This window comes from Patagioenas fasciata, chromosome 7 (assembly GCF_037038585.1).
Source record: "Patagioenas fasciata isolate bPatFas1 chromosome 7, bPatFas1.hap1, whole genome shotgun sequence".
Lineage (NCBI taxonomy): Eukaryota > Metazoa > Chordata > Aves > Columbiformes > Columbidae > Patagioenas > Patagioenas fasciata.
Window position 1 is genome coordinate 7,012,399 of NC_092526.1, and position 25,585 is coordinate 7,037,983.

The 25,585-nt window shown below is 40.6% G+C and overlaps 1 protein-coding gene across 6 annotated transcripts in view; it reads right to left on the minus strand.

Annotated features, from left to right (window-relative positions):
* THSD7B (thrombospondin type 1 domain containing 7B) overlaps nt 1-25,585 on the minus strand; it is a 370,487-nt gene that overhangs the window by 157,420 nt on the left and 187,482 nt on the right. For all 6 annotated transcript variants that reach the window (XM_065841421.2, XM_071810742.1, XM_071810741.1 and 3 more), the window contains exons 7-8: nt 21,406-21,561; nt 19,591-19,788 (exon numbers count right to left, since the gene is read on the minus strand). In XM_065841421.2, the coding sequence (XP_065697493.1) occupies nt 19,591-19,788; nt 21,406-21,561 (354 nt within the window). The remainder of the gene's footprint in view (nt 1-19,590; nt 19,789-21,405; nt 21,562-25,585) is intronic.

Here is a 25,585-nt window from a genome sequence, read left to right on the forward strand (position 1 = left end):
GACACCGACCGGTCGTTCCCTACCAGGTTTTTCAGCTCCTGTTGGACCACTATTGTTTTAACTTCGCTACTGTTTTAACTTGATGAGTAGATTAAAGGAAAACACAGAATCAGAAAATGAAATTGAATTAATGCCCCCCCTCCCTTTTTAAACACCCTGAAGTGTCAAGGCTGTCAGGAGGCATTTAGACACGCTTTTCAAATATAAGAACTGAAACAGAAAAACTGGAGAGTATCTGGATAAAATTTGGTTTTCTACCACTAAATTTCTTTGTGTGAAAAAAGCAATAACCTCTCCGCAACTTAGAAAATATTTCTGTTCTGATTATTCAGCTATTAAAATGGGAAAGTGTCATTTTATGACAATTGCTTTCGGCAGGAGATACTTTACACTTATATTCTCAAGGAATATGCACATAGGGAAGAACAATATTAAAACCTTCAGCGTTAATCTGTATTTTCAAAGCTAAGCACATTTTGACCAACTTTCTAATAGACACTGTTCAAAATTCATAACATACATGAGCGTGATTACGTTACTTTAATTTATTTTTTCTCCTCTCATGCGCAGCAATAAAATTTTACCTTTGAACTTACATTTATTGCAACTTTTATTCTAAGGAGGGCATGCAGGCACAGAAATACAATAAAGCTCTGCTAATTCCATGCATTATTGAAATCCTAACACTGCAAGTGGTGTCTTACTGTCTTCATGCATACTTAAAATTTCGATTCAAAACCCATTTCATTAAAAGGGCTGGTTAAGCAATAGCACATGCTTATTTTAAGTTTGTGGATTAACGTAGCTAAATTATATTTTATATATTCAGAGAAAAGTGGATAATAGTAGTGTTTGTTTAGGCGTCGTAAGCAAGAGGTTGATAGATGCTAAATAATTGAGTGCTCCATCCCTCAGATTCCTAAGCACTGTAAAATCACAGAGAAGGGAAGCACTGGAGAATAACCTTCGCTTACCCACAGGCTGCTCTAAACTGATTCCAGGTGGTAAAAATCCCATTGACTTCACAGGGAAGTGTACAGCTCTGCAGGAACAGCATCAAACTAAACGAAGCACAAACAGGTGAGAGCATAGAAAGAATTTAGATCATGAAGATCAGGGGCCATCAGATAACACTAATGACAGACAAGGCTCCTAGGGACATGGTTTAGTGCTAGAGTTGGGTTTTGGCTGGACTCAATGATCCTGACGGTCTCTATCAACCGAAATGATTCTATGATTCTATAATACCTGGTCAATGAAAACATCACGACTGACAAACCAGACGAATTTTGGGCATCTCTTAACTTTGCCGATATAATAGTAAATGATACAGCAATGTAAGTGAGTAAGGGAGCAGCTAATGCAATGAAATACATGACAAAGTGCAAAAGTTGACTCAAACTGCAAGTATAATATTGGCACAACCTCCCCTCTCTACACAAAGGTCACTTCGCACATTAGCTCCAGCTTCATCGATCAGTAGCCGAGATAAGGGCCACTCACTCACACGTACCTCAGTGTCATCGGCAAAAAAGACAAGGGGATGACTTTCTGGGTACGATGTCCTCATCACACTTCTGGTAATTGTTCAGTCGTAGATAAGGCACAAAAAGTGAAAAAGCAGCAGAACAGACTACTCTGCAAACATAACAGAAACACTCTAACAACCTTTACATTTGGCACTGAGGCTTTAAAAATGATAGCTATTATTACTCCTGTAATTACATGGCTGGGACTCTGAAGAATTACATTTAGCTTCCCTGGAAACACGGCCATGTGATGTTTGATGGCTCCTAAAGCCGTACAAAGAGAACTCCCCATCACGGCCAGTTTGCAGAACACCCACAGCATCAAACACCTCAACATTTTAAGACATGCTGCCAGACGTGATCCAAACAGGGCTCCCAAACCCATCACAGGGTCCGTCACCCCATCCTCCTGAAGGCAGACTGTGCCAGCTTGACTTCCACAGACATCGATACCATCACACCAGGGGAGTTTTGAAAACTCAAGAGCCAGGACCGCTGTCAGCCCCTGACTTGGGCTTCTCTACTCACCAACCTCTGAGGTTCACCAACATCCTCATCCTTGCAGAGCGTTACTCTGTTCCCACCACATCCGCGTCCATAAACAGGACACCACTGAGCATCAAGCCTGACATTTTCGTATCTAAAACCTCGTCAAATAAACTACAGTAAAAATCCTCTGCCTGCGAAGTCAGCAGTTGTCAGGTTCAGCCTCCTGAGCCAGCTGCAAGACAGAAATGCAAGGGAATAAATACATTGAACCAATTAAGTTTTTTGACCACAAGTCACCACGCCAGGCTGCAAAACACACAAGGGCTGTGTTTTAACTCCAGCATGCAGGCATAATGAAGTTGCCACACTAGAGGATTTCCCAGAGTTTAATAGGACAATCCCAAGCTCTCACAGGCTCAGTTGATCATATTCAGGCTACTGAGCTATTCTGTGCCAGGGCAGACGGGACAAGACAAATAGCACGACTTCCCAGCCATGAGCAGCAAGGCAGGGAGCAGTTCCCTGTAGCAAACTATGACGTTGTCTCCTACATTAAGGTGATCTTCAGAGATCAGCTATCCCAGCTGCAGAACCAGAACTTAACACGGCTCCTTCAGAAATCTCGTCTCAACCACATTTGGTACGCAGAGAAATACTCAGTTGTTACAATGCAAGAGGAAACGTTTTTCTTTGAAACTTGGGAAGGAGAACAAGATTGTTACCGGCTCTCAAGCATTTAGTTGAAATGTATTCTGCTACAGACCCTAAAGTCACCTCACTGGCAACATAACCTCCCAACATATTGAAAACCAGCAGGAGTTGTTGAATTATAACATATATGCTAACAAGCACTCCTACAACCATGAATGTTTAATCTGGCTTTTCACTAGCTGACACTGAGCCCCACGGCTGCTACGTGGTTCTGAAGCCTTGAGACAGGTGAAGAACTGGAGGGAAACAGCCGTAGAACAGTGCAGCACAGGAAAGCAGGGAGAGGGAAAAGTCTCTGGAGAAAGCCAGGAGCTGAACACGATCAGCAGAAGAGGTGAGGCTGATAACGCAACATCTGGACTGGGATGGAGCGGGAGAGAAGGGAGCTAACGTGAGCGCTGGGGAAGTCTGCCTCTAGATTCCGTAATCGCGGGGCTACGTGTCTATGATGTGTAAAACACTCCCCAGCAATATTTAAGATGTTGCCGCTTATGTGCCGTGTATTCAAAGAGATGCAAACAAAACGAGTTTTCAGAGAGCGTGTAATACCGGCTGACTGCAGCGGGTAAGTTATTACGTACCAAACTGCTGGAAAAAGGAACTTTTACACACCTTTGGGGTCTTACCCATATATCTTAATGTTCTGGACCATGACAAATGATTGGATAACAACTCTTACTCCCCTTGTCATCATCCATCTTCTCAGGAGGCTTATTTCTTCAAATCCTGATGATGAACCTCTGTAGTCACTTATCTGAGCAGCGAAAATTTATTGCCTTTACTAGAAAATGAAATTCTCCTCCAGGAGAACTGCAGTGGACACAAAAGGGCAAATTTCCACCCTGGAGTATGTGGATGCATTTTCTTTCTCTTTAGTGGGAACTATATACATTTATCCCATGTCAGAATTTGGACCAAAGGTTATCTCCTGTGTTAATAAGAATGGCTAATTTCCAATTAAATAAACTTAGAGATCATAGAGATGACCCACTGAGGAAAAAAAAAGAAGTCACATAGTAATCCTGCTTTCAGTGCACATATTTAACAGGGCTGCCAAAGCAGAGTCTCCAAAATACTCACTAATTACATTGGACTGCCTCCAGCCGCTGTCACTGGCAGAGAACAGGCAAAGTTTGCAAGGGAGTGACCCACCAAGGGTTCAAAGATTGTATTATTATTTTGGGAAAGCCTTGAAGGACTCAAGAGAGCAGAGAACTGTGGAACAAAGTACTGCGAGGTTGATTTGGACAGAAAATACTGCCATAGTCTGTGGACCTCATGAGCAGCTGTATAAAAATAGTCTAGCACAGCTGGGAACAGCCCCCAAACTGATGAAATGCAAAAGCACAGACTAGAAATAACTCTGTGGTATTCACATTGGACTTAAACACAAGGTACCTCCAGCAGCTACTGGAACCTAGAGTACAAACACGAGACAAGCTGTAGGGCAGAAGTCTATAAACTCAGCTGAAAGAAAAGTGCCTTGGTTTTTTGTGTGTGTGTGTTCAATGGTGGTTGTGCCAACTACAGGGAGAGCTCAAATTAACTCCAAAGGATGACTGAGGGATCCAAACATACACCTCTGAAGAAAACTGAGTTCCTGAGAACCAGTTAATCTGTGCAAGTCGCCTGTGACCCTGAGAAGAAACAATACTAAGAACGGTCTTTCCAGACTTTGTATCAAGTTGCACCCTTTGCCATTAATTAGCTTGGAGCTAAAAAGCTCCATTCCAGTTCCACAGTACAGGAAGGGTTGAAAGAACTGCAGGTGCCCAGAGTAACACCATAAATATTGATCACGGTGCTCGTTCCACTTCATTAGCCACAAAGTGAGCAATGGTCCTCCAGGGAGAGGAAAAGGCAGATCCAATTTTAATCAAACAGCCGTACTAAAACGCAGACCTCATGGAATATTATTTTAATTACTGCTCTTTACTCTTGCCAATTGCAGTCTATATTAAAAAATATGTATGTGTCTGGACAGAGTCAAAGCCTCCAGCTGCCAGGAAGGTGTATCTCCATGACATGAAGCAGCTCTACACAACGATACCCAAGTGAGCTCTGCAACCAGAAAAGCAGTTTTCCAGCCCAGCACCTCACGCTGGGCTCGTTAGGACCACAGCTCATTAACCAGCCAAACCTTTGTGGTACCGCAGCTTTAGTTTCTGAGACACAATCCGGTGTCTGGTAATGAAGGGGCTGTACGGACTTATTAGCTTATTCAGACCCACCTAACTAGTATAGTACATAAATCCTCAACCATTTAACCTTCAAAATATATGTCTGGGAATACTGCCAGTGAATATTTGAAAAGGATTACAGGAAATGTATTAGTTGTCACTGAAAATGAAAATATGGATTTCAATTGAAAGTCCATATCAGGGGGTGTTTTCCCCCCAAAATCCATTAGTCTAGTAGCCATGCTGAACAAAGGGAAAATTGTACCGTTAGCTCAGATGATGCAGGGCAAGCTGATACACTTTTAAAGCCACATTTTTATCTACCGAAATAAAACATTTTACTTTTTTATTTTTCTACTTTAATCAGAATATAACCTCATTAAATGACAGTGTGTGAAAAGAACATATAAACTAGAAAGAAAATATAAAAACTTTCTGAATAAATTAATGTTTATTGCTTCTAGACTTTGATATTCTGGTCTTTACTACTTAAATGCAGTTTAAATGTATTACTTGCCACGGCCTTTACGTTAAACCCAGTAAGTCTGCAATTTGCGATAAAATTCCTTATCTCTCTCTTTCTGAACCTACGCAAAGATCCAAGGTTAATTTGCAGATAATATTACTTCATGAAATAATTATCTTAGCCTATATTACTTAAAATAGCTACATTCAAGAAAAGAATTTTCTAAGAAATGAAGCTGGCACAGCTGCAGGACGGAGGTTGCTCCCCCCACATTGGCAGCATCTCTTCCGTGGGGTGCAGGGTCTGGGTACCCCAAACCCAGAGCAGCCGCCCGCGTGTCCTGCTGGCCCAGGGGTCAGGACCAGGATGCTCCGTAGTGATGTGGGTGCCCAGCGCACAGACGTCCCTGCGGTGGGGAGGGAAGGGGACCCGGCTCTGTGCAACCTCACCCCTCAAGCCCCCTAACGCCAACAGCAAGGCTCCTGCCTTCCCCTTCGCAACCCCAGCACTTGCTGAAAAATTACTCTCTCGAGCCATTCGTTCTCATCCTGCTAATTTTTCCAAACATTTTCCTATTAAACTATACAAATATATTCATTTAGTAAACATCCCATTAACCAGGTCAGCGTACAGTATTCACAACTTATTAGAGAGCAGCACCAAATCAGTCACAGAAGCAATTATGCAATTGTGGAGCAGACAACTCACTTTAATCTTAATATGGGGCTGGGTATGTACATGCCAATGTTCATTCCCATGACTCATTCATTTCCAAGGATTGTGCACCATTTGTTTCACCCACAGTCACACAGTGCTCTCATGTATTTTGATTTGTAAGCTTTGTGGACTGTCAGAAAGTATGAGACCAGTGCTTCACCTTTCACATTAAGGGACTTTGTTATTGAATTTAAGGATGTTCTGTCACCCAGAGAAGGGAAGAAGCTGGGCTAAATATTCCAATTCAAGACCTAAACAGGTGTTTATCTCACACAAGAAAAAAATAATAATCCTTCCAGCACTATTTAAAATAGATGATTGTAGAGAAATCAGAACTAAGATTATGGGATGCTATAGTTACAGCAGGGAAAAAAAAAAAGGGGCGGGGGGAGGGAAAAGTGGTTTTTAAAATAACAGCTGTATGTGAAGGCATTCATTTATTTGAGCATCTTGGGAAAACAGGTTGCCATATAATATTAAGAAACAAGAACAAGCTCTGTCAACCACATGCAGCACCACAGACATTTTGAAGAACTAAATAAATAATGTATTAGAACACCTAGCCTACTCTGAATTAATGCAGACACTTATGATATACATGAACAGCAGTAGTGGAACTATTTTCTTGGGCTTCAAGTCATATATAGCATTAAAAGTAAAGGCCTTAAGATGCTTATTGATAGGCAAGAAACTGCTCTCTCTAGATCTCCGCAGGGAGAAATTTGCTAAATTTACAGTCTCAGACACTTTCCAAGAGAGTTATCAAATGAGTCGGCTTTATTTGTCAACACCACAAAAAAGAACAAAACACCCTCTTGGCTCCAGTCTCCTTTGCCACTAAGCATAGAACAAAGCACTGACCCTGTATGAAACTTGGGACACATGGCAAAATCAGGTGTGGAGGGGACACAATTATTGCTTTGTTTTATTTAATGGAAACTTTGCATCTGGTAACAAGAAACCGAATTCGAACTTACGGCATCGTCCTGGTTTCTACAATGTCTTACAAGCAGTCAAGATCCATCTCCCACCTGCTTCAAGCACTGATGGAACCATTTCTACAGAACTGCCCAACAGTCGATCACTAAGTTCACGAGGACTTCCCAGTCCTGCTGGGTCATCACATTTTCACTACAAAAAAAAGACTTGGTATTTTATATTTCATGCACATCAGCCAGTAACGAACAGAAACTACTCCCAGATCAGGGGCAGACTCGGGTGCAATGCCACAGGAGATGTGGAAAGGGAGCAGAAATGGAGCTCACACTGCCCAGAGGTGACTTTGTCCCTCCAGCAAAGCGCCTTGGGTTCATCCAGTCCCAGCAAACTCCCCCTTTGCTTGCTGGGGGCAGATGGATGTGTTGACTCATTCACACTGTTTCTCCTTTTCTCTCTTTCTGGGTTTGGTAATTACTGGGCCAATGGCAGGGTTGACTGGCAGCAACACCACCATGCAACTGATGGCAAAATATAATCCACAGGTCCCAGAAAGGCACTGAACAAATTCAGGCTTACAGTCTAATTCGCATAGTCCAACAGGAATTTTTAAATAATGCATTTGTTTTAAGAACCATGACAAAAGGATATGTTAAAATAATACGGTATGGGAGGACTGCGCTTCAAAATTGGAAAATGCATCCCAACAATACTGGATGACTCAGTCCCTAAAAAAACTCCATCTCATATACACGTTCTCTTCAATAGCTTTGCTCTGACATTTGCAAACTGCCTAAAGATAAAAACAGAGCAGGTTGTTTATTTGAAAAGGAACTATGAAATATCTTGTCCTGTTATTTGTTTAACTCTTCCAAACAAAGACAGTACCTAATTTGAGACAATTACAGATGTGCTTCACACAGACAGAAAGAAAAACACCGAACAATGGAATTTTAAATTGTTCTCAGTCTCCTGGAAGAGCTGATTTTTCTCGATTCACTAATTTACATTTACTCTGGCGCTTCACAAAAGCGACCTTTTATTAAATAAGAGATTCAATTCGCAGATAAACAAATGCGATAATGTAATCTACACTTAAAATAATAGCTTGGCTTCAAAGTTTTGGGGGAATTAGGACTTCTCCCTTTTTATGGTTGCTCTTAGCCTATTATTTCTTGTCACAGCTTCAGAGCTCAAGTCCTGTAAGTGAGGTCCACTGAAACACACCAGGATCCGCGTGAGGATGGAATCCCATCCCACAGAGAGTGCTGGACTCCTTGGGGAATCTGTCAGCATCAGCAGGACATTAAAGAGCATTTAGCAGCCGCATCCCGTGGCCGTTTTCCCCGCTCTGCAATTTCTCTACTGTTTCATCTCATGTTCTTCTCTTTCCATTACAACCCCCTGACTAATCACAAATTGCTGCCTAATGAAGAGTCCTGGCATTACAATACTCAATTAGAATTAAGAGGAAGATTTACTTTTAAAAATGACAAACCAATGTGCTCCCCAGAGCCAATCTCAGTAGTGCAGCACTAGCCCCAAGTTTCCAAGTCCTGAATTCTTAATTAAAAGTTTGTTCAAAACTTCTTATTTTAAGGGGGGAAGTCTTCCCTTCCGGCATCCACGAACCTCAAAACAAGTGACTAAATTTGTTTTTAATCAGCTCTATTTCATAAGAGCTTAATAAAAATAAATTCAAAGAAAGTGCAACACACGTCTTTAATTCCCACTTCGCAGCATTCAGAATTACTGTATATAGGTGGGTCTCACAACCGTTCCTGTCCAACACGTAACATGCAGCACCAAAGGAATTCTAGCTACAGAAAAAGCCTCCTGCAGGGCCACCCAGCAGGAAAGGATTAAATTACACAAAAAACACTTCTCTTTTTCCTTCTGCTAAAAGGCTGTGGTCAGAGATCAATGTGAGAAGCTGCCTATTGAAGTTAGACTCAAATTATTCCCTTATATAAACCTGGGGAGGAACTACAAGCTGGCCCAGACCCTGGGGCAGCTCCTTCCCCCGGTGTGAGGAGCAGGGAGCACAGGAGAGCTCCTGCCTGCTCCCAGCCTTTGCTCCCCATCTCTCCCCTCCCCGCACCCCAAATCCTCTGCAGACCAAGGCAGGGAAGCCCCTGGCCCCACACGCTGCGGGTTGTTAGATATTCACTTCCAGGTCTCAGTCTCCTGTCCGCAGCATCGGGTTTAGTTTATTTCTTTTCATATCATCTGATGAAAATTAATTTCTAGATACTACCTGATACAGAACTTAATTGGCTTATTTTGAAACAGTTTTTTCTTCTACGAGTTATATCGTATGAGTTGGATTCCAGCCCACTAAACCTCACAGAGTGCAATAAAATACAGCCAGTCATTTCCTTACCATAATGATCTCCTGTTTAATTTGAAGCCTTTAAAATGTTTTGTCTATTTCTCTTGGAAGAAAAGTGTTGGCTAAAACAATTTTGAACTGAGAATGGGGCAATTCTGTGTCTATTAAGAATCTGAAAAATACCAAATGCATTAAAAACTGCCTTCTGGCTTGTTTTAGCCTGCCATCCTAAGGAAATCAGGAGATGCCATTATGCTGTTTATTCATCTACTGAACACCAGAAAATTTATTAATGAAAGTGAAATTTGACAGAGGGGCTGGTCCCTTAAAGACTTAAATGCCTACTTGAACAAGCAGCCAAGTGTTGGAGAAAGTCAGAAACCACTGTCACCACCAAGGGAAAGTTGTCCCTCTGGACACGGGCTGGTCAAGCACCGGTGCCCAGAAGGGGGTAAAAAGTGCTTCAAGTACATAGAACATCAAACTTTTCCCATTCACTCACAATTTCTTTCCTTTTTATTTTTTTTAATTAAGTATTTTGTGAACATCTCTGCAAACCATCAGCTGTCTCTGCAATATGACAAGTTCATAAGGGCTGCTTAAATGAAAGGCCTGCGCTTGCACAATCTGTGCTGGGCTTTCAGTTTAGCTACAGGATCCTTCTGAAAAGTTGTGTGAATGGTGTCATATACACACACTGGAATATCTGGTTGAATACAAATTACTTAAGGATGGTATTAATACAAAAAGGTTTGAATTCATGTATTTCAAGGGGATATTATGAGTAGGAAACTGAGGTCCAAGGAAGTTTTGAGGTTGCAACTGTGTAAAGAGGCTCTAAAAACATCACGTCAAAACCAGGTGAAAATACGACTGATGTGCATGGTATGAGTAGCCACTGGTCACCTTCAGAGAGCCCCTCTGAACACATCAAAACCAGCAAGGGTGGGACTAAAGCATAAAATGCCTTAGAGACTCTGCTTGGGATGAGGAAGATAAAAAGATGTCACAGAGCATCCCTGTTTCTTTTATTCCTCAAGACCCTGTGCCCGGTGCTGTGTGTTTGAGAGACTTAATGCAAACGTTACCAAATCATATACAAGGAGTGAGGAAAATATCTAGGTATGTTAAACAACTCCTTTGCTAACAGAAAAGCAGTGAAGTCATTAACCACTTTTGGAACCTGTTTAATCCCCAAAACCAGAATCCTTACGAACAAGATTAACCCTCACTATAACATCTTCCATCTGCTCCTCCTGGTAACTTCAGTCACCTTTGGGTCACAGATCCAGAATCCTGTCATTATCAAATTGAATCTTTCAGCCTCCATCCTCTTCTATCCACATAAAGTAATTCTAGAACTTTTTGTCTACTAACCTTTCAAACACAGTTCAAGAAGGATCCTGTTTTGCTCACATCTCCCCTTTGTTGAATCAATGCTCCCTAAGAAATAAAATGACTCTCTAAAAAGAGTATGAAGTCAAATGTATGTGAAGTTATGCTTAGTTTAAAGAAAACAGCCAAACAGGTATTTTATGCTGCATGCTCCATTTCACTGAGAAAACAGGTATTGCCATTGGCACTTCTAGGTATTCTTCTTGTTTCTTAATGAAACAGTCTGGGACTTTTGTCTGTAATATATTGAGGGGCAAAACCAAATAAATCTATTTTAAGATTTCTTTTCCAGACTTAAAAAATTGACTAAAAATGCTTTCGCAGTTATAAAATACAACACAGGAACCTTATTTCAGTCTCATTACTGAAACATTAAAAAGCATCAAACTCAATAAAGAGTCCCTGGACATTAAAAACCAGTTTATAAATAGCTTAAAAGTATACACTTGCACTAGCCACTATACAAGTATTAATCCTTCTATACAGTTTCTTCAAAACTCTTGCACCAATGTAACAGACCTACAGGTCACACACACACCCCTTGCTCTTTAGGTAACCTTTACCACAAACTCAGATCAACTTATGTCAGACTTACTCCATAACATTTAAAACGTAAAAGGGCAATACAGATCTTGCCGTAATAAGTGATGTTTATAGTCGTCTTAATGTTATAATACCCATTTCTGAAAGGGCTACTTTGAACCTTCATTCCATATTTACAGGTGTTTCAAGCTCAGGTTCATTAAAAACAAAATCAGCACCTGCTGCTCCATCTCGTTAGTGCAAGTGGGCACTGGATCTTTGAAAATCCATCTCTCTGCTCAAAGAGCCATAGGGAAGAAATGGCCTTTGCCCTCAGCATTTTAACACTGCTCTGAAGTCTAGAAAAACATCTTTCAGAGACATTAGGTACCAAAAAGGAGCACAAGATACTGAAAATAATCATGGTTTTGCATAGAAACTTACATGAGGGCATTCTGCATCAACCACAATCTCACACTTACCTCAGCTGGCATGGAAAAACTATTTTCACAGGTAGTTGTAATACCTTATATTGACAAGCATAGGGAGGATGAAAGCTGGCTACATCCCTCATCAACTCCACTGGTATCTCTGTGTGCCAACACACAGAGCCAACACCTCCACTGGATACTGATTAGAGCTGCCTTCTGGATGACGGGCACAAATCACACCACCAGCACTCGCAAAAGCACAGCCACACTTGAGATGGAAATCACGCAACGTATCTGCATTGAAAGATAAAGAAAATGAATCAAAGTACGTTTGAGTTTGTCCTTTGGATTCAAACCCACAACTTTCCAGCTTTCCAGCATTAGGTATTTCAGCCTGTACTTTAGCACAATATGCCTGACTCTAAGACACAGATATTTACGCAAATAGAGCTACTACAAGAACTGCTTATAGACTTTTGAGTTTCTATTCTCCTTGGCTTGTGGGCCATATGTTTGCTATGATCTTGAATGAACTAAAACAGTTAAAGTATGACTAAGCAAAGAAAGCTCATACTTTTCAGCCACTAACACTAACATTAACCTGAAGCTGATTTTCTATTTCTTCAATTTCAGTAGAGGATGCAATGACAATAAATTCTCTTGAATTCATGATGGTGTCTGTCCTCAGACTGTCACTGCACCACTCCCAGAGCAGCTCACAATCTGCATTTTGTCTTTTTTAATGTTTGCAGGAGGAGACATCAAATATTTGGCCGGGTCCCAGCAGCTGTGAGGTAAGGTTTGATGGAGGTAACTACATCCACTCCACCTGGCTTGTAAGCAGCCAGTCTGCTCAAAGAGCACACCAGTCTTCATGACTACAAAAAAAAAAGGGTCTCAAATCTATTGAATGAAGCACACACGATGCTTCGGTATTCCTGAAACACTCATAATACTCATCAGCCTTGCTACTACAGTGCAACATGCTCCTGCCAAGTGAGATGTATGGATCCTATCTCATTGTTGGAAGGTTCTGCACGCTGCGTTTTAGGATTTGTGTTCTAACAGTGAGGAAAAAATACCGTTTGGGGATCAGCTGCTCCAATGATGGGGTACGGTGAGGTACGCTCACAAACTAAGAGGAGGAATGAGGAATGTGGTGCAGAAGGCTGAGCCCCACGACAGTAATCGACCCTGCAGGCTTAGAAGAGCTGGAACTTCTTCCATTTAATTGATTGTATCTGCAAGTGTGTCAAACAACTGGATAATTTTACTGTTCCCTACAAAATAATTCCAAATCTTGCAGCTGTAAAGTTGTCTCACCGCCTGTTTGCATTTACATGAACAGTCCATAACGTATATGTATTAATCACAGCCTCGTAAGGCAAAACTCCCGTTGTGAGTTCTGTCCGGCTGATGCTGACAGCACACAAATGTGACCACAGCAGTGTACAGGTCTGTCTTTCTGAACGTCAATGATTTCACAGAAGCTGAGACAAAACAGTTCCTCATCCATTCACTGAGCTATTAACTTTTAGCTATACCTCATTCTCTCATGTACTTTGTATACGTAGAAGCGCACTCTCCGCCCGCACCTCTCGGCAAGCCCGAGCCCTCACGCTCTGTGTACAGGAAAAAGCATCACTGAGAAAAACTGATTTTCATTACTCCTTGCATTAAGGTCAGATTAAAGATAGGTGCATGTCCATGCTAACTTGAAAACAAGTATTTTAATTTCACAAACAAAAGTGCTTCTTCCCGTTTCTAAAAGTTTCAAAGAATTATCATCATCAAAGCTCACGCTATTCTCACAGGAGAAACTAAATCTAGATGTACCATTAGACGTGTGCTGTGGTCTAACCCGTTTTCAGTCAAGCCAGCACAGCATGGTGTTGTGTCACCGGACACAACGCATCAATGGAGATTTAAGAGCTTATTCTGATGCATCAGAAATAACTTAGTTAAAGCTTACTTTCAATAAATTGAATGCAGTAAAACTTTTCTGCGAGAAATTAAACAGCCTCTGCAAATTCTTTCTATATCATTAATCCATTACAAGATGAAAAATCAAAAATCGTCCCCCGGTAAAAGCTTTGCTGAGATTTCTGTTAGAACTTGTCACAAAGCTGCTCGCTTCATGCCCTCGAGCACAAATAAATGCAGACATCCCCTCTCCTTGCTGCCCCTTCCTTGCAGAGCTGCTGGGGACGCTCCTGCCGAGAGGAGCTCCCGGCACCAGCTGCATCTGCAGGCAACCACAGGACATGGTGTGATGGACCTGCAGCACCGTCAGGTAACGGAGCACACCCTTATTAATATTCTACCCCCAAAGAGTCTTCAGCTTCTGTAAGTGCTGAGCGTCACTGTCAAGCGCTGGCAGAACGTAATATTGGATCTTAAAATAACACTGCTTTGATTACCTTACTTCCCTTTACTCTTCACTTGAATTCCAACAGGATTGCAGTGTCTGCTCTGTCAATAGAGCTGTGTGAATAATGGATTTCTGTTTGGGCGCTGAACCAAAAAAAAAAAAGGAAGGAAAAAAATCTGTAACTGTTTTAAGTAGACTGAAGAGAGATTGGGGGAGGATTTAAGAAGAAAGTAATTTCAGGATAAGCCAAAATGTTTAATCTAAAGAGAATTAACTTCATTTTAGGCTTGATCTCGTTCATTTACCAAAAAAAGCAAACATTAAGCATTTAAACTTTAAAAAAAAAAAGCTGAGAGAAAACATTTTGATTGTCTGAAATACCGTCCTCCGGTTTCACAAATAAAACTGTCAATTGAAACAGAAATTTGGAAATAGATGTATTTCACCCCACACTTATTAACACTTAAATCCAAAATCCTTCTTGGCAAGCACCACATTCCAGATACTGACTGCCCAGAACCAGAGATGACACAGAAAACAGAACAAATCTGTTGTGCTGAAATGATTCTTACCAGTCCTGACAGAACTGCAGGGATAGTATGAAGGTGTTCTGCTGAAAAGCAAAAGAAGCAACAGGCCTAAAAGTTTGGTGAACACCCTTATTTTGTGGATTTCTTCTAGTCACCATCCCCTGCAATTACGCCCTGTTTGTTTGATGGTTTGTGGGTTTTGTTTGTGTGGGGTTTGGGGTTTGTCTTTTTGTCGCTGTCTGTTTGTTTGGGGGGGTGGAATGTGTGGGCTTTTTTAATGTTAGTACCAGGAACTAAAAGGGAAAAGGAAAAAGAAAAGCATAGGTTTAATCATCTGGTGTAACACTGCAGAAATGATGACAATGGATTTTTTTTACCCACATTTCTTAGTAAAACCAACTGACTCCAGCAAAATCCCATTACCTTTGCGTTAAATCTTGTTGCCAGTCTAATAATTTCTGATTAAAACAATGAAGCCCTTAGGTATCAATTATTTCATACTTTTGATTATTTAGACACCGATGTTCACTATCACAGAGAAATCATCTTTGTTACTCATAGTTCTTCCAGTAGGAATCAGAACAAGCAGAAGCAAATTAATAAATGATGACATGGGAATTACAACAAAATAGACTGATGGACTTGCAGGTATGATTCTGAATAATAACATTTTACAGTCTATTCAAGAGCATTGCTAAGAGGCGAGATTTAGTTTTTACAGTATTGTTAGAAACATTTATAAAACGCCTGAAAAATGAATTGCTACTTCTATGAGTCATCTTGTGATTTCATGGATTTGTTGTCGCAGTTCCTTTTACACATGTTCTCAGTGCGACCAGGTTGCACTCCTCATCATAACCGCTGCTCCGTTCACAAGCTATAAGTATGTAATTTCTAAAAGCCACAGTTCAGTTCAACATTTGTCTTGCTTCAATCTACCTTCCTATTATTTATACAGACCAAAAGAGAGATGGAAAATAATTTTCAAAAGGGTTCCCAAATTCCTCCATCAGACTGAACACAACAACATTTATATGTTAATTCCAGCTGTGTGTCTTAGCATTTAAATCAAAAGACTGCAAAACTATCTATGAAGACACATGAGCTCCTGTTTGGACAGAATTTCACCTACCGACCCCGAGCCAAGTGCTGCTCTCTGAGGGGATCGACAGTTTTCTGTAGCTACTACAACGTTCAGTTCCCTTTGTGTCACCATACCCAAAGTGCCTGCACAAAGTCATGAGAGGCAGAGCACACTAAAGATTATTTAGGTCGTTGTACTCAAAAAATCAAATGCAATACATTTTGGTTAGTGTCCAATTACTTTTTAAAAATGAGTATGACATGGTCTAAAGTTACACTTAAATTGGACAAGAAACAACTTCTCAGTGATGGTGGCAGAGCCTGGCCCAGGCTGCCCAGGGAGGTTGTGGAGTCTCCTTCTCCGCAGACATTCAAACCCGCCTGGACACCTTCCTGTGGAACCTCAGCTGGGTGTTCCTGCTCCAGCGGGGGATTGGACTGGATGAGCTTTCCAGGTCCCTTCCAATCCCTGACATTCTGGGATTCTGTGATGTCCGTGGTTTTGTACCTGCTGAGCAGCAACATTTAAGGAGAGCAAGTGAACTGGCGAGTTACTTTCATCTGGTCAATGCACAGTAACGTTTGTCAGTTCTAATCAAGACTGCCCAAATTCAAATGTCAAATACTTGCAACTATCTGATCAAGGACAGATTACAAACAGGAGGCAATTCAATTCCTTGTTGAACAACCTAAAGCAACGACTCTGAGAAAAATCACAATTCTTGGGTTGTCTGTGGATATTAAAAAAAAATATATATCTATATATATTTCAAATAAATTATTTGATCTGAATTATAGATCCATGTACCCAATGATACAGTTATGTAATCCAATTGTCAGTATCGTCATCCATTTTCCTGTACTGTTCTTCTGGTTTCACAGAAAGCCCAAAAAATATCTGCTGTCCTTCACTAGCTAAATAAAAAACACTTTGCTGAAAAATCTTGTTTGGAAGAAGGATGCAATATAGGCCTTTTCCCATTCTATGGATTACTTCATTGCATCTTTACACATTAATTTCAATTGATTTATTACAGTTCTGTCTTCTGATGCTACAAATGAGGTACACTGAAAGGATATGGACCAGACACCGAGAGTTTCTTGGAAGTATCATACGCACGTTCAATAACTTATTAACAGAGATTAGAGATGCCGCTAAGTAGGAGCAAACAGATAGCTAACAATGACGAAGTAATGAGATGTTTGTGGTCTTCTCATTGCTCCTCATCTACAACAACTGCAGCAAATCACAAACTATAGATTCCAGTTACTCCATGAAAAAAAATGCCTACAGAGGCCCCTTCATTATGGACACCCTACATCAACCTATTTAAGAAACAAAAAGTCATTTCTGTACCTCTAGAATGAGTAGGAGTGCTACATCACTGAATTCACACCAGCCCTTACAAAGAGATATTGCTTTGACAGGGGAGTCTTCAAAGAAACCCTGCAAACCAGAGTTAGACTCAGGTCTAACTCGGGCCCAAGTTGTTCAAGCTCCAGCTCAGGCCAGTAGCAGTTTGTTACCTGGGTCAGTACCACAAAACCTTCTCAACAGAAAGGATGGCTTTCTAAATCAGAAAGAAAGGACATTACAAGGGGCTCCAAAGGTGAGGTTTCAGTTGGAGAAAGAAGTCCTCTCTGCTGTGGAAGAGAGGACTGAGAAACATGGCCAGTTCCCTTCCACTGCAGTCAATGTAATTAAGGATTATACACAATCACCATACTCCATGCCCAAATGAACTGTTAAGATGATGATACATTGGATTTTTGTCCATAAGAATTATTTTTTTAACCCTTTAAGCACTCAGTGGGAATACTGAGCAACAACGCCAGGCACGGATGATAGAATGACTGGACAAAAGAGTGGATCTTAGTATATGCAGCTGAATTCTGCAAAAGATGCTTAAGTAAATGAAAAAAACCAGCACATAATGCAACTACCCTAAATGCTTTCAGCAGGATAGTTACTTGCATGGGATTTTCAGCTTCTATGTAATGCGAAGCATTAGCATATGCCTTAAGCTATTTTACCTGTAATTGGTACATCTCACAGTTTCACATGACTCTCTGCTGGATCTCACTACCAACTAACCAGCTATTCCAGGTAAACACTGTGCACCTCTGTCGCTTACTCCGGGTTTTATCCAAGCTAACAGACCACTTATTGCCATGGGAATCTATGTAAGAGAACATTACAAAGGAAAAAACGTGGACAACAAAGCAACTATTATTACAGGATTGACAGAAGAAAATAGAATTTTGATTTTTTTCCAGGTTCTACTTTAAGGAAACTGCCGGTCCTATCCTACTGGATCAAAAATTCAGACAAGCTTAAAAGTAGCATTAGCCAGTGATTCTAATCTGCATAGTGATCTGGATATTTCCTTGCGAAACCTTCTCAATTAGAACTGGACAAAGATCACGTCTGGTGACATTTGTCTGAGGGTGTTCGGGTAGGAAAAAGTGTTCTTTTTATTTGTAATAGCACACGCATAGAGTAATCGAAATGAAAAGGCTACTGTGAGACGTCCAGTATCTTGTTGAACAATTAAGAAGAGACACTTCAAAGGCGTGGATGCTTAAGGATCACAGCCACAGAGAACAGTTTGATCAGAGATCAGTGAGCGTCTGCCATGTTAGATGCTTTCCTTCCGAGTCGCGAGTCGGTGCACGGAAACGGATGTTGGCAGAGTTTAACAGCGTGAAGTACACGGTGCTCCTCAGCAACACAAGTCTCCATCTGCAGACGTCCCTGCAGGACTGGATCTACAGCCATGAGCACACAGCCGAAGAGACCACTCAAGACAAAATTCAGAGGCAGTTCTTTGCTCTCCAATATATTCCAGCTATATCATTTTGTAACAGTTGACGATTATTTTTTGTCCCATTTTCACAAACTTACAAGAACACATAGATTTTAAACGTACTTGAGGAGAATCTGAGCTCTTCAGAGCGGTCACCACTTTATTCCGTCAGATGCTAACGTCTCATGAATGAAACACTATCTTTAACCACTTGCCAATTAACCCCTCTTGTTATCAACTTGAAATTGTTTCAGCACCATGTAAAAGAAGAATTCTCTGTTTCAGATATATTTCAGGCTCCTAAGTTCCACAATTTTGCCACTTTTGCGATGATAGCACATTCTCACTGTGACTAAGGACTGCAAAGCCATGCTCCATGTAATTGAATCTAAAGATCTGACAACAGTGACCTTATCAAGAAATGAAACTTTTGGCTGAGGTTCAAACCATGCACAAGCAATAAGCTCTCGCTGGTTGTTTGTAAACGTCATATAAAAATGTACTTATTCATTATTAACAACTTGTAAACTGAACACGCTGCAGGTCTCAAACTGCTGCCTAATAAAGTATTATTTAGTACAATCATTTCATTTACATCCAGTTCTTATGTTAATTTTGGCAGCACAACGGAGCATTCCTTCTCATGATGGTTATTGGAACGAGATAAACATTTGGACCACACAATGAAAACTGAGGATAGAAGACATGCTAGGGGCCAGATTAATTCTGTGAACGCCCATAGTGCTGCTGGCCTTGGTGACAGCCCTATTTCAGTACAAGTTGTGCAAAAAAGGGATTTTAGAGAGAAGCAGGCCACTGGTATCCCACTTTGGTAGTGGTAACGCCAGCAGTGACAACACACGACCTGGACCGGTGAGAGATCTCTTTGAGGATAAAACAGAACAGAAGGCTCCACGCAAAATCCCAAGCCATATCAGCACCAGGCTTTTGTGAACATCACGAGCAACTCAAAGACCTGAAAGCTTCACAAAAATTCAGAAAGGAACAATCATAATTAATCACGGTTGCTTTGCAGCAGAATGTCATTTAAAAGAATGTCATGGGTCTTTTAAGACTATACTGTTACGTACCTTTCTTGTTCTTGCACATGGCTTTCACGATGCGGTTTCCAGGTCCGCATTTTCCGTGGTGAGTCACACATATTCCTTCTGAAAGGATCCACTCGTAACACACCGGGTCTTCACAAGGAATAGATTCAATTAAATGAGGACAACCTGCCAGGGTGCCTACAGGATCTACGATCACTTGCCTGTGTCTCATTCTAAAGCCTGGAAAAAGAGAAACTGAATTAACTGGACAACTGCAAAAAATATTTGTACGAATAATCTAATAGCAAGAGAACTATACAGGGCATCTGGAACTGGGAGATATGAATGCAAACAAGAGTACAACACTTACACACTGAATTGATTGGGATGGCACTTGGCTGGACGTGTCCACATTCCGGGCAAGCAAAATCCAACAGTGTGTAAAGAATTCCAACAAACCATATTTTTCACATTTCTTTTTCCTTTTCATCAAAATTAGATAAAATACATATGTCCAAATATAGAAATTTGCCATTGATGCATTTATTAATGCAACAACAAGATTAAGATAAAAAGAGAGAAGCAATTAAGGAACTGAAGATACAAAGGACATCTATATTCTGTTTGGGAATCCACTAATGAAAAGACTTGTTTTGAGATACAGCAGAGCAGTTTACTAAGAAATTAGTATTCTGCCTTATGAAGGTGTAAGGATCTCTGATACATAATGCATATCAGACCTCTTTGAAATGACATCCTATTAAATTGGAAGATTCAAATGTAAAGTGGAAGAAAAAGGTTACAGAAATAATGAAAGAATTGATTACATAATCTACCTCCTTCTGAATAAAACCAAAAGTCATGTTGCTGTATAAAATGCAAAACTAATACGCACGTATCTTTGTCGTGTTTTGTTATGTAAATGACATAGAATTCTAAGAAAGCCAGGGAAAAATAAAATACATGTTGGTCTTTCCCACAACGGTCTCAGACAAGGGGCAAATACAGAGCATTAGTGGAGGCCACACAGAAATGTCTTGGCCATGAAACACAAAATGAAACACTCTAGGGAATATATCAGACTAATCCTCCACCACTCTCAAAACAGCAAAAAGAAATTATTCAATACAATTTAAAAATGAAGCAGTTCTGCAAATCTTTATATTTAACCATATATTTTTATTATTTCTTTTTAATTTGAAAAATTCCGACTGGTTCCAATCACTTCAAACACTTGTGTTATTTTCAGAAAAGTGCAGTATCCCAGCAATAATATTCATTCCCCGACATGAACTCCAACAATCACCTTTTCAACTTCGAGCCTTAGGAAAGGCTCTGCAATGGATCTCAAAGTGTTGCAGCAACAAACATGTACAATAGTCAATTCAGATCCAGGGGGTTAAAATATATTTGCACACTCTTCTTCCAAGAATTTAAACCAAACCCAGAACAAAGAGGACAATCTCTCGGGTGAATCTAAATGCCAAGAGGGCAGGAGGGATACAGCTCAGTCCTGACACCCTCCAACCTCACCCACCATTTGTCCCAAATCCAGGTGTGCAGCCGGACTGTCAAGGGGATCAGGCTTTTTCCTTTTTGACGAGATCCGTGTAGGATAAGATCTGAATCAGCCTTTCCTTCTCCCAAGAATAACTGCAAAAAGCCTTTAAAGGTCATATTCCACTCCTGTACGCACATCTAAGAGCCTCATCCTATGTTAGATTAATTTTTAAAAAAATACATTAAGCTCCCAATGTAGAATTTGACATCACCGCTTTTGCAATCTTTTCATAATACTCCATTACCTGCTCGAGATCCCCCGGTGCTGCAAAAGCGCTATATACAAGTAGCCATTACCTCTTCTTCCGTGGGGGTCCTGGCAGTTCTCGGGGAGGCAGGGACCCCACACCGCCCAGGCAGACACCACGCACTGCGACGGGCACGGCACGTTACACAGCTGGGAGGTGGAGGGAGCAGCACCCAGGCAAAGCTTCCCATCAACTGGTCTGGGAACTGAGAGAGGGGGAAAAAAAAGGAGGACGGAGAAACAAAAGCAAAGCTGTTAACTTCACCCTGACCGACGCGCAGAGCTCAGGAGTTTACTGCTGGCTTCAGATTTCCTGAATGCACCAAAATCCAGCTTCTTTAGGGTCTTATCTCCCAGAGTAAAAAGTTAATCCTCTGTTCAGCAAGCAACATAAAGTTTTATCTAAATGATTCATATTCAGCAGGTCAATCAAGAGTATGCTTAATGGTAAATGGGTGCTTTAATAATAAATTCAGTGCTGATTTTCTACAATGCTGGAGCCACAAACTGGAATCTAATCCCCTGCATATATGGCCAAGAAGACCTCTTTATGCCGTACTGAAGAGGAAGATGTATAAGAAGGAAATCCAAAAAACTCACGCTGCAATTTGGAAGCAGGAAGGGGCATGTCACAGAAGCCTGAGCACAGGAGAATCACCCCATAGAAAGGTTTGGGTTGAAGGAACCTTCCCAGCTCCCCCAGTGCCACCCCTGCCATGAGCAGGGACATCTTCACCAGCTCAGGTTGCTCAGAGCCCCATCCAGCCTGGCCTGGGATGTCTCCAGGGCTAGGGCTTCCACCACCTCTCTGGCCAACCTGGGCCAGGGTTCCTGTTCCACACCTGCTGCCACCTCTAGATGACAGATGCAGAGTCCAGACCTTTCGAATTTCTTCATCTACTTTCACTAAAATTGAGCAGAGCTCTCGTTTTTTTATCCAGAGACATATGCAGAAAGCACCTCTCCTGTCTGGGAGGCAAGACATGTCCTTGAGTTTGCCGTACCCAAGGCAGACATGGATCTCCAAACTTCTTCTTTCAAGAGACCAGCCAACCCCAAACTCTGCCAAGCACCAGTTTAATTGATACCGACAAATTCAGAAAGCTGATTCCCTTTGTATTTTCATTTATCATAACAGATTTCTACTTTCAATTAACTTCTCTCGCCTTTTTATTCAGGGCAGAGGGAGAAAGGAAAAGAAGGGGAAAGACTCTTAAATCTGTCTTCTGAGTCATTATATGATATTGCATTTTAATTACATTATGGGCTGAATTTGGCTGTCTCTTTAGATAAATCAATATCAAAGCAGTCTTTCAAAAGGCAAAGGCCTGTTTGAGTTTACTCTGCCATGGTATTACCAAGAATTCATTAATTTTCATAGCTACTGAGTTTGCTTTATGCTCATTTTTATTTTTAATGTCTATTTTCCTTTGCTTCCATGCATGGCATCAACTTGAAAAGAATGTACAAAAATATGCTCAATATATGAGTAAGTTTTTATTTTTCTGATACTTTACCACTTTCTTTAAAATGAATCATTTGAAGAAAAGCATTTTTTCTTTTTAAGCACAAAATTTCAGTGCTCAAAATCTCAGTAAATTTTGATTTGCACATCCTGAAACTGAGACTTGAGAGCAATATCAGTGCTTATGATTCCAGCTCATCGGAATAACAGGATTAAACAATAGCTGTGATTTAATCCTAGCCTGAAAGATCATATGTTAGTAACAAAGACCACTCTGAGGCACCATAAGGCCTTTGACATGTTCACTTAGAGATTACAGTAGGGTGGAATAAATCCAGTTCACCTGAATGGTAAAACAAACAGACCTTTTCTAGACACCTTGCAAGTGAAATGACAGAATGAGATAAATATTTGAGTTTTAAGGATAAGAGTATGTATTTTAGCCAGAAGGCTCATGCACGGCTCACCCTGCCTTTCAGCATCAAGCTTTGCACAACTGTACCATTTCTGGAGATTTCACTTGAAGGAATGAAAGGAAATAAACTTGAGTCCATATGGTCAACTAAGGGAATAAAGCCCAGTCCTACTCCACTCTAACCCAAGGCACCATCATTAGCAATGGCTCTTTCTTCCTCACTGATTTGTAGATTGTTTCTATATTGCATCTGACCCATTTAAATTTGGATAAATCTCAATAAAGTAGGTTGGTTCTCCTGCCTTGAAAACAAACCAGCTACGAGCAGTGGTGCCAGGTGTACTTTAAGCTCAGTTTGGATAAAAGAAAAACAGGAAAAATGTGTTACGAAGCATTAAAGCAGCTGGTTTTTGTTGGTAGGCTGAGCTTACCAGCCATCCCGGACTCACAGTATATTCCTTCCTACTCTGGAGGGAATCCCTGCCTTCCTCTCCCTGCCAATTGCCTTCCTGCTCCTCTTCCTCCCTTGGGCTGATGCCCCATTTAATTCCAGCATTAGGAGCTTTTTTCCCCAGGACCAAATTCCTACTTGCCTCTGGAACAAGACTGCTTGGTTATTCACTTCCTTAAGTAATTCTATATATCCTGGAAAATGTAGATCAGAAAATATACAGACTACCTTAATCAAATATCCAAATATATTCTAGGTCTGTGTCACTTTATACTCTCTCTATATTGACTACGATTCTCCAGTGAAAGTCTTCAGGAATAAGACTAGAACAAAAAAAGGCAAGCTGCATTAATAAATACATATGTAATAGCATCCCTTTCCAAAACTAAGCAGGTATAAAGAGTCACAACTTCCAGCACGATCGCCAGAGGGACCGGGTGGACCAGCAGGTTCCTCTATAAAAGAGTTTCATCCCTTCTTCAGACATTTGATTGACATCTCTGATTTCCATCAGTTTTATTTAAAGGCTTGATGTGATTTTCTATTGCTATTCTTTCATACTCTAATAAATACCTCTCTTTTTTTTTTGTTTTCATGAACAATAAGGTGGGTTTTTCCTGCAAATCTTTTAAATGCCAAAATTCTATCACACTTCAGCATCCAAAAAGGTGCAGAAAACTTGGCGGGGGATGCCTTGTTCAGGAAAAAATCCTCACATTATGTCTGTGATAAACAAACACAGCTGCTAGGACCGTCTTTACATACTGGACAGCGTTTCCATTTTGCTCAATAATTGCCTTTGTAATAGCATTTGCATATACTCATATAGAAAAAGTGCTTTTTATGTAATTATTTTCCTTGGAAAAAAATGTTATCCACTTTTTGGGGTGAAAGGGAAAGGCAGACATCAGGGAAAAGTGAGGAGGGAGGTAATATCTCTGATTCAAGTAGCAGCTTATTTATTACACTTGTTCATACCTTTTAAAATCCTGTGTTCTTCCCAAGCTATAGAACAAACGAGAAAAAGCAATCAAGTACTAATCTTGGAGCCTCTGAAACATTGCACATTTCTATAGCTGTTATATTGGATCTATCCTTTATAAATGTGACTACAGCTGTTCCCAGCACCAGTGTCTGCCGCAAGTTTGAATTTTACTATTTGCTGTTATTTTCAGATTATTGCTACCAGCAGGAGATAATAAATTGGGTTCTAAAGTATCTTGTTTCCTTATATATTTTGACTGAGGTAGTGACTTGGAGGAAGAGTGGAAGAGGAAATCGGCTCTGATATGATTATTTCCATAAGGTAATTTTAAGTCAATATATAAAGTCTCTAAATGCAGTCATACAGACACATACTTGCAGGCATACATACCAACACTATGTTAAAAAGCAAGGATGACCAGACAGAGGGAGAAACGTACAGGATGGCATTTTGTTGCAGCACTTCCTTTCAAATTTAGTTTTCCACTCCTCGGGAGGTAAATAACACTTCTTTATCCTGGACCTTTACTTCACTTCCCTTTTACAACGAACATTTCTGATATTAATACCTGAATAAGACATTACTAAATATCACTAACAAATCTGGAATACACACAAAGAATATCAGGACTGCGTCACATACTGGTGCAGCCACATTTTAGCTAATATTTAATTCTCAGGGTGATAAATACAGTTGTTTACCATACATTTTGGCAAAACTAAGTCAAATTAATAATCGTCAAGGTAAAAGAAAGGGATGGCCTATCTTTGTAAAAGTTCTTACTTTTGCCTTTCCCAGGACTTAAAAACCAAAGACACTTGGATCAATACTAAGGGAAATTACCTGAGAAAATCACAAAGGAATGAGCTGTGTTCTAAAAACACCTACATGTGTAAAACATAATAAGGATGAAC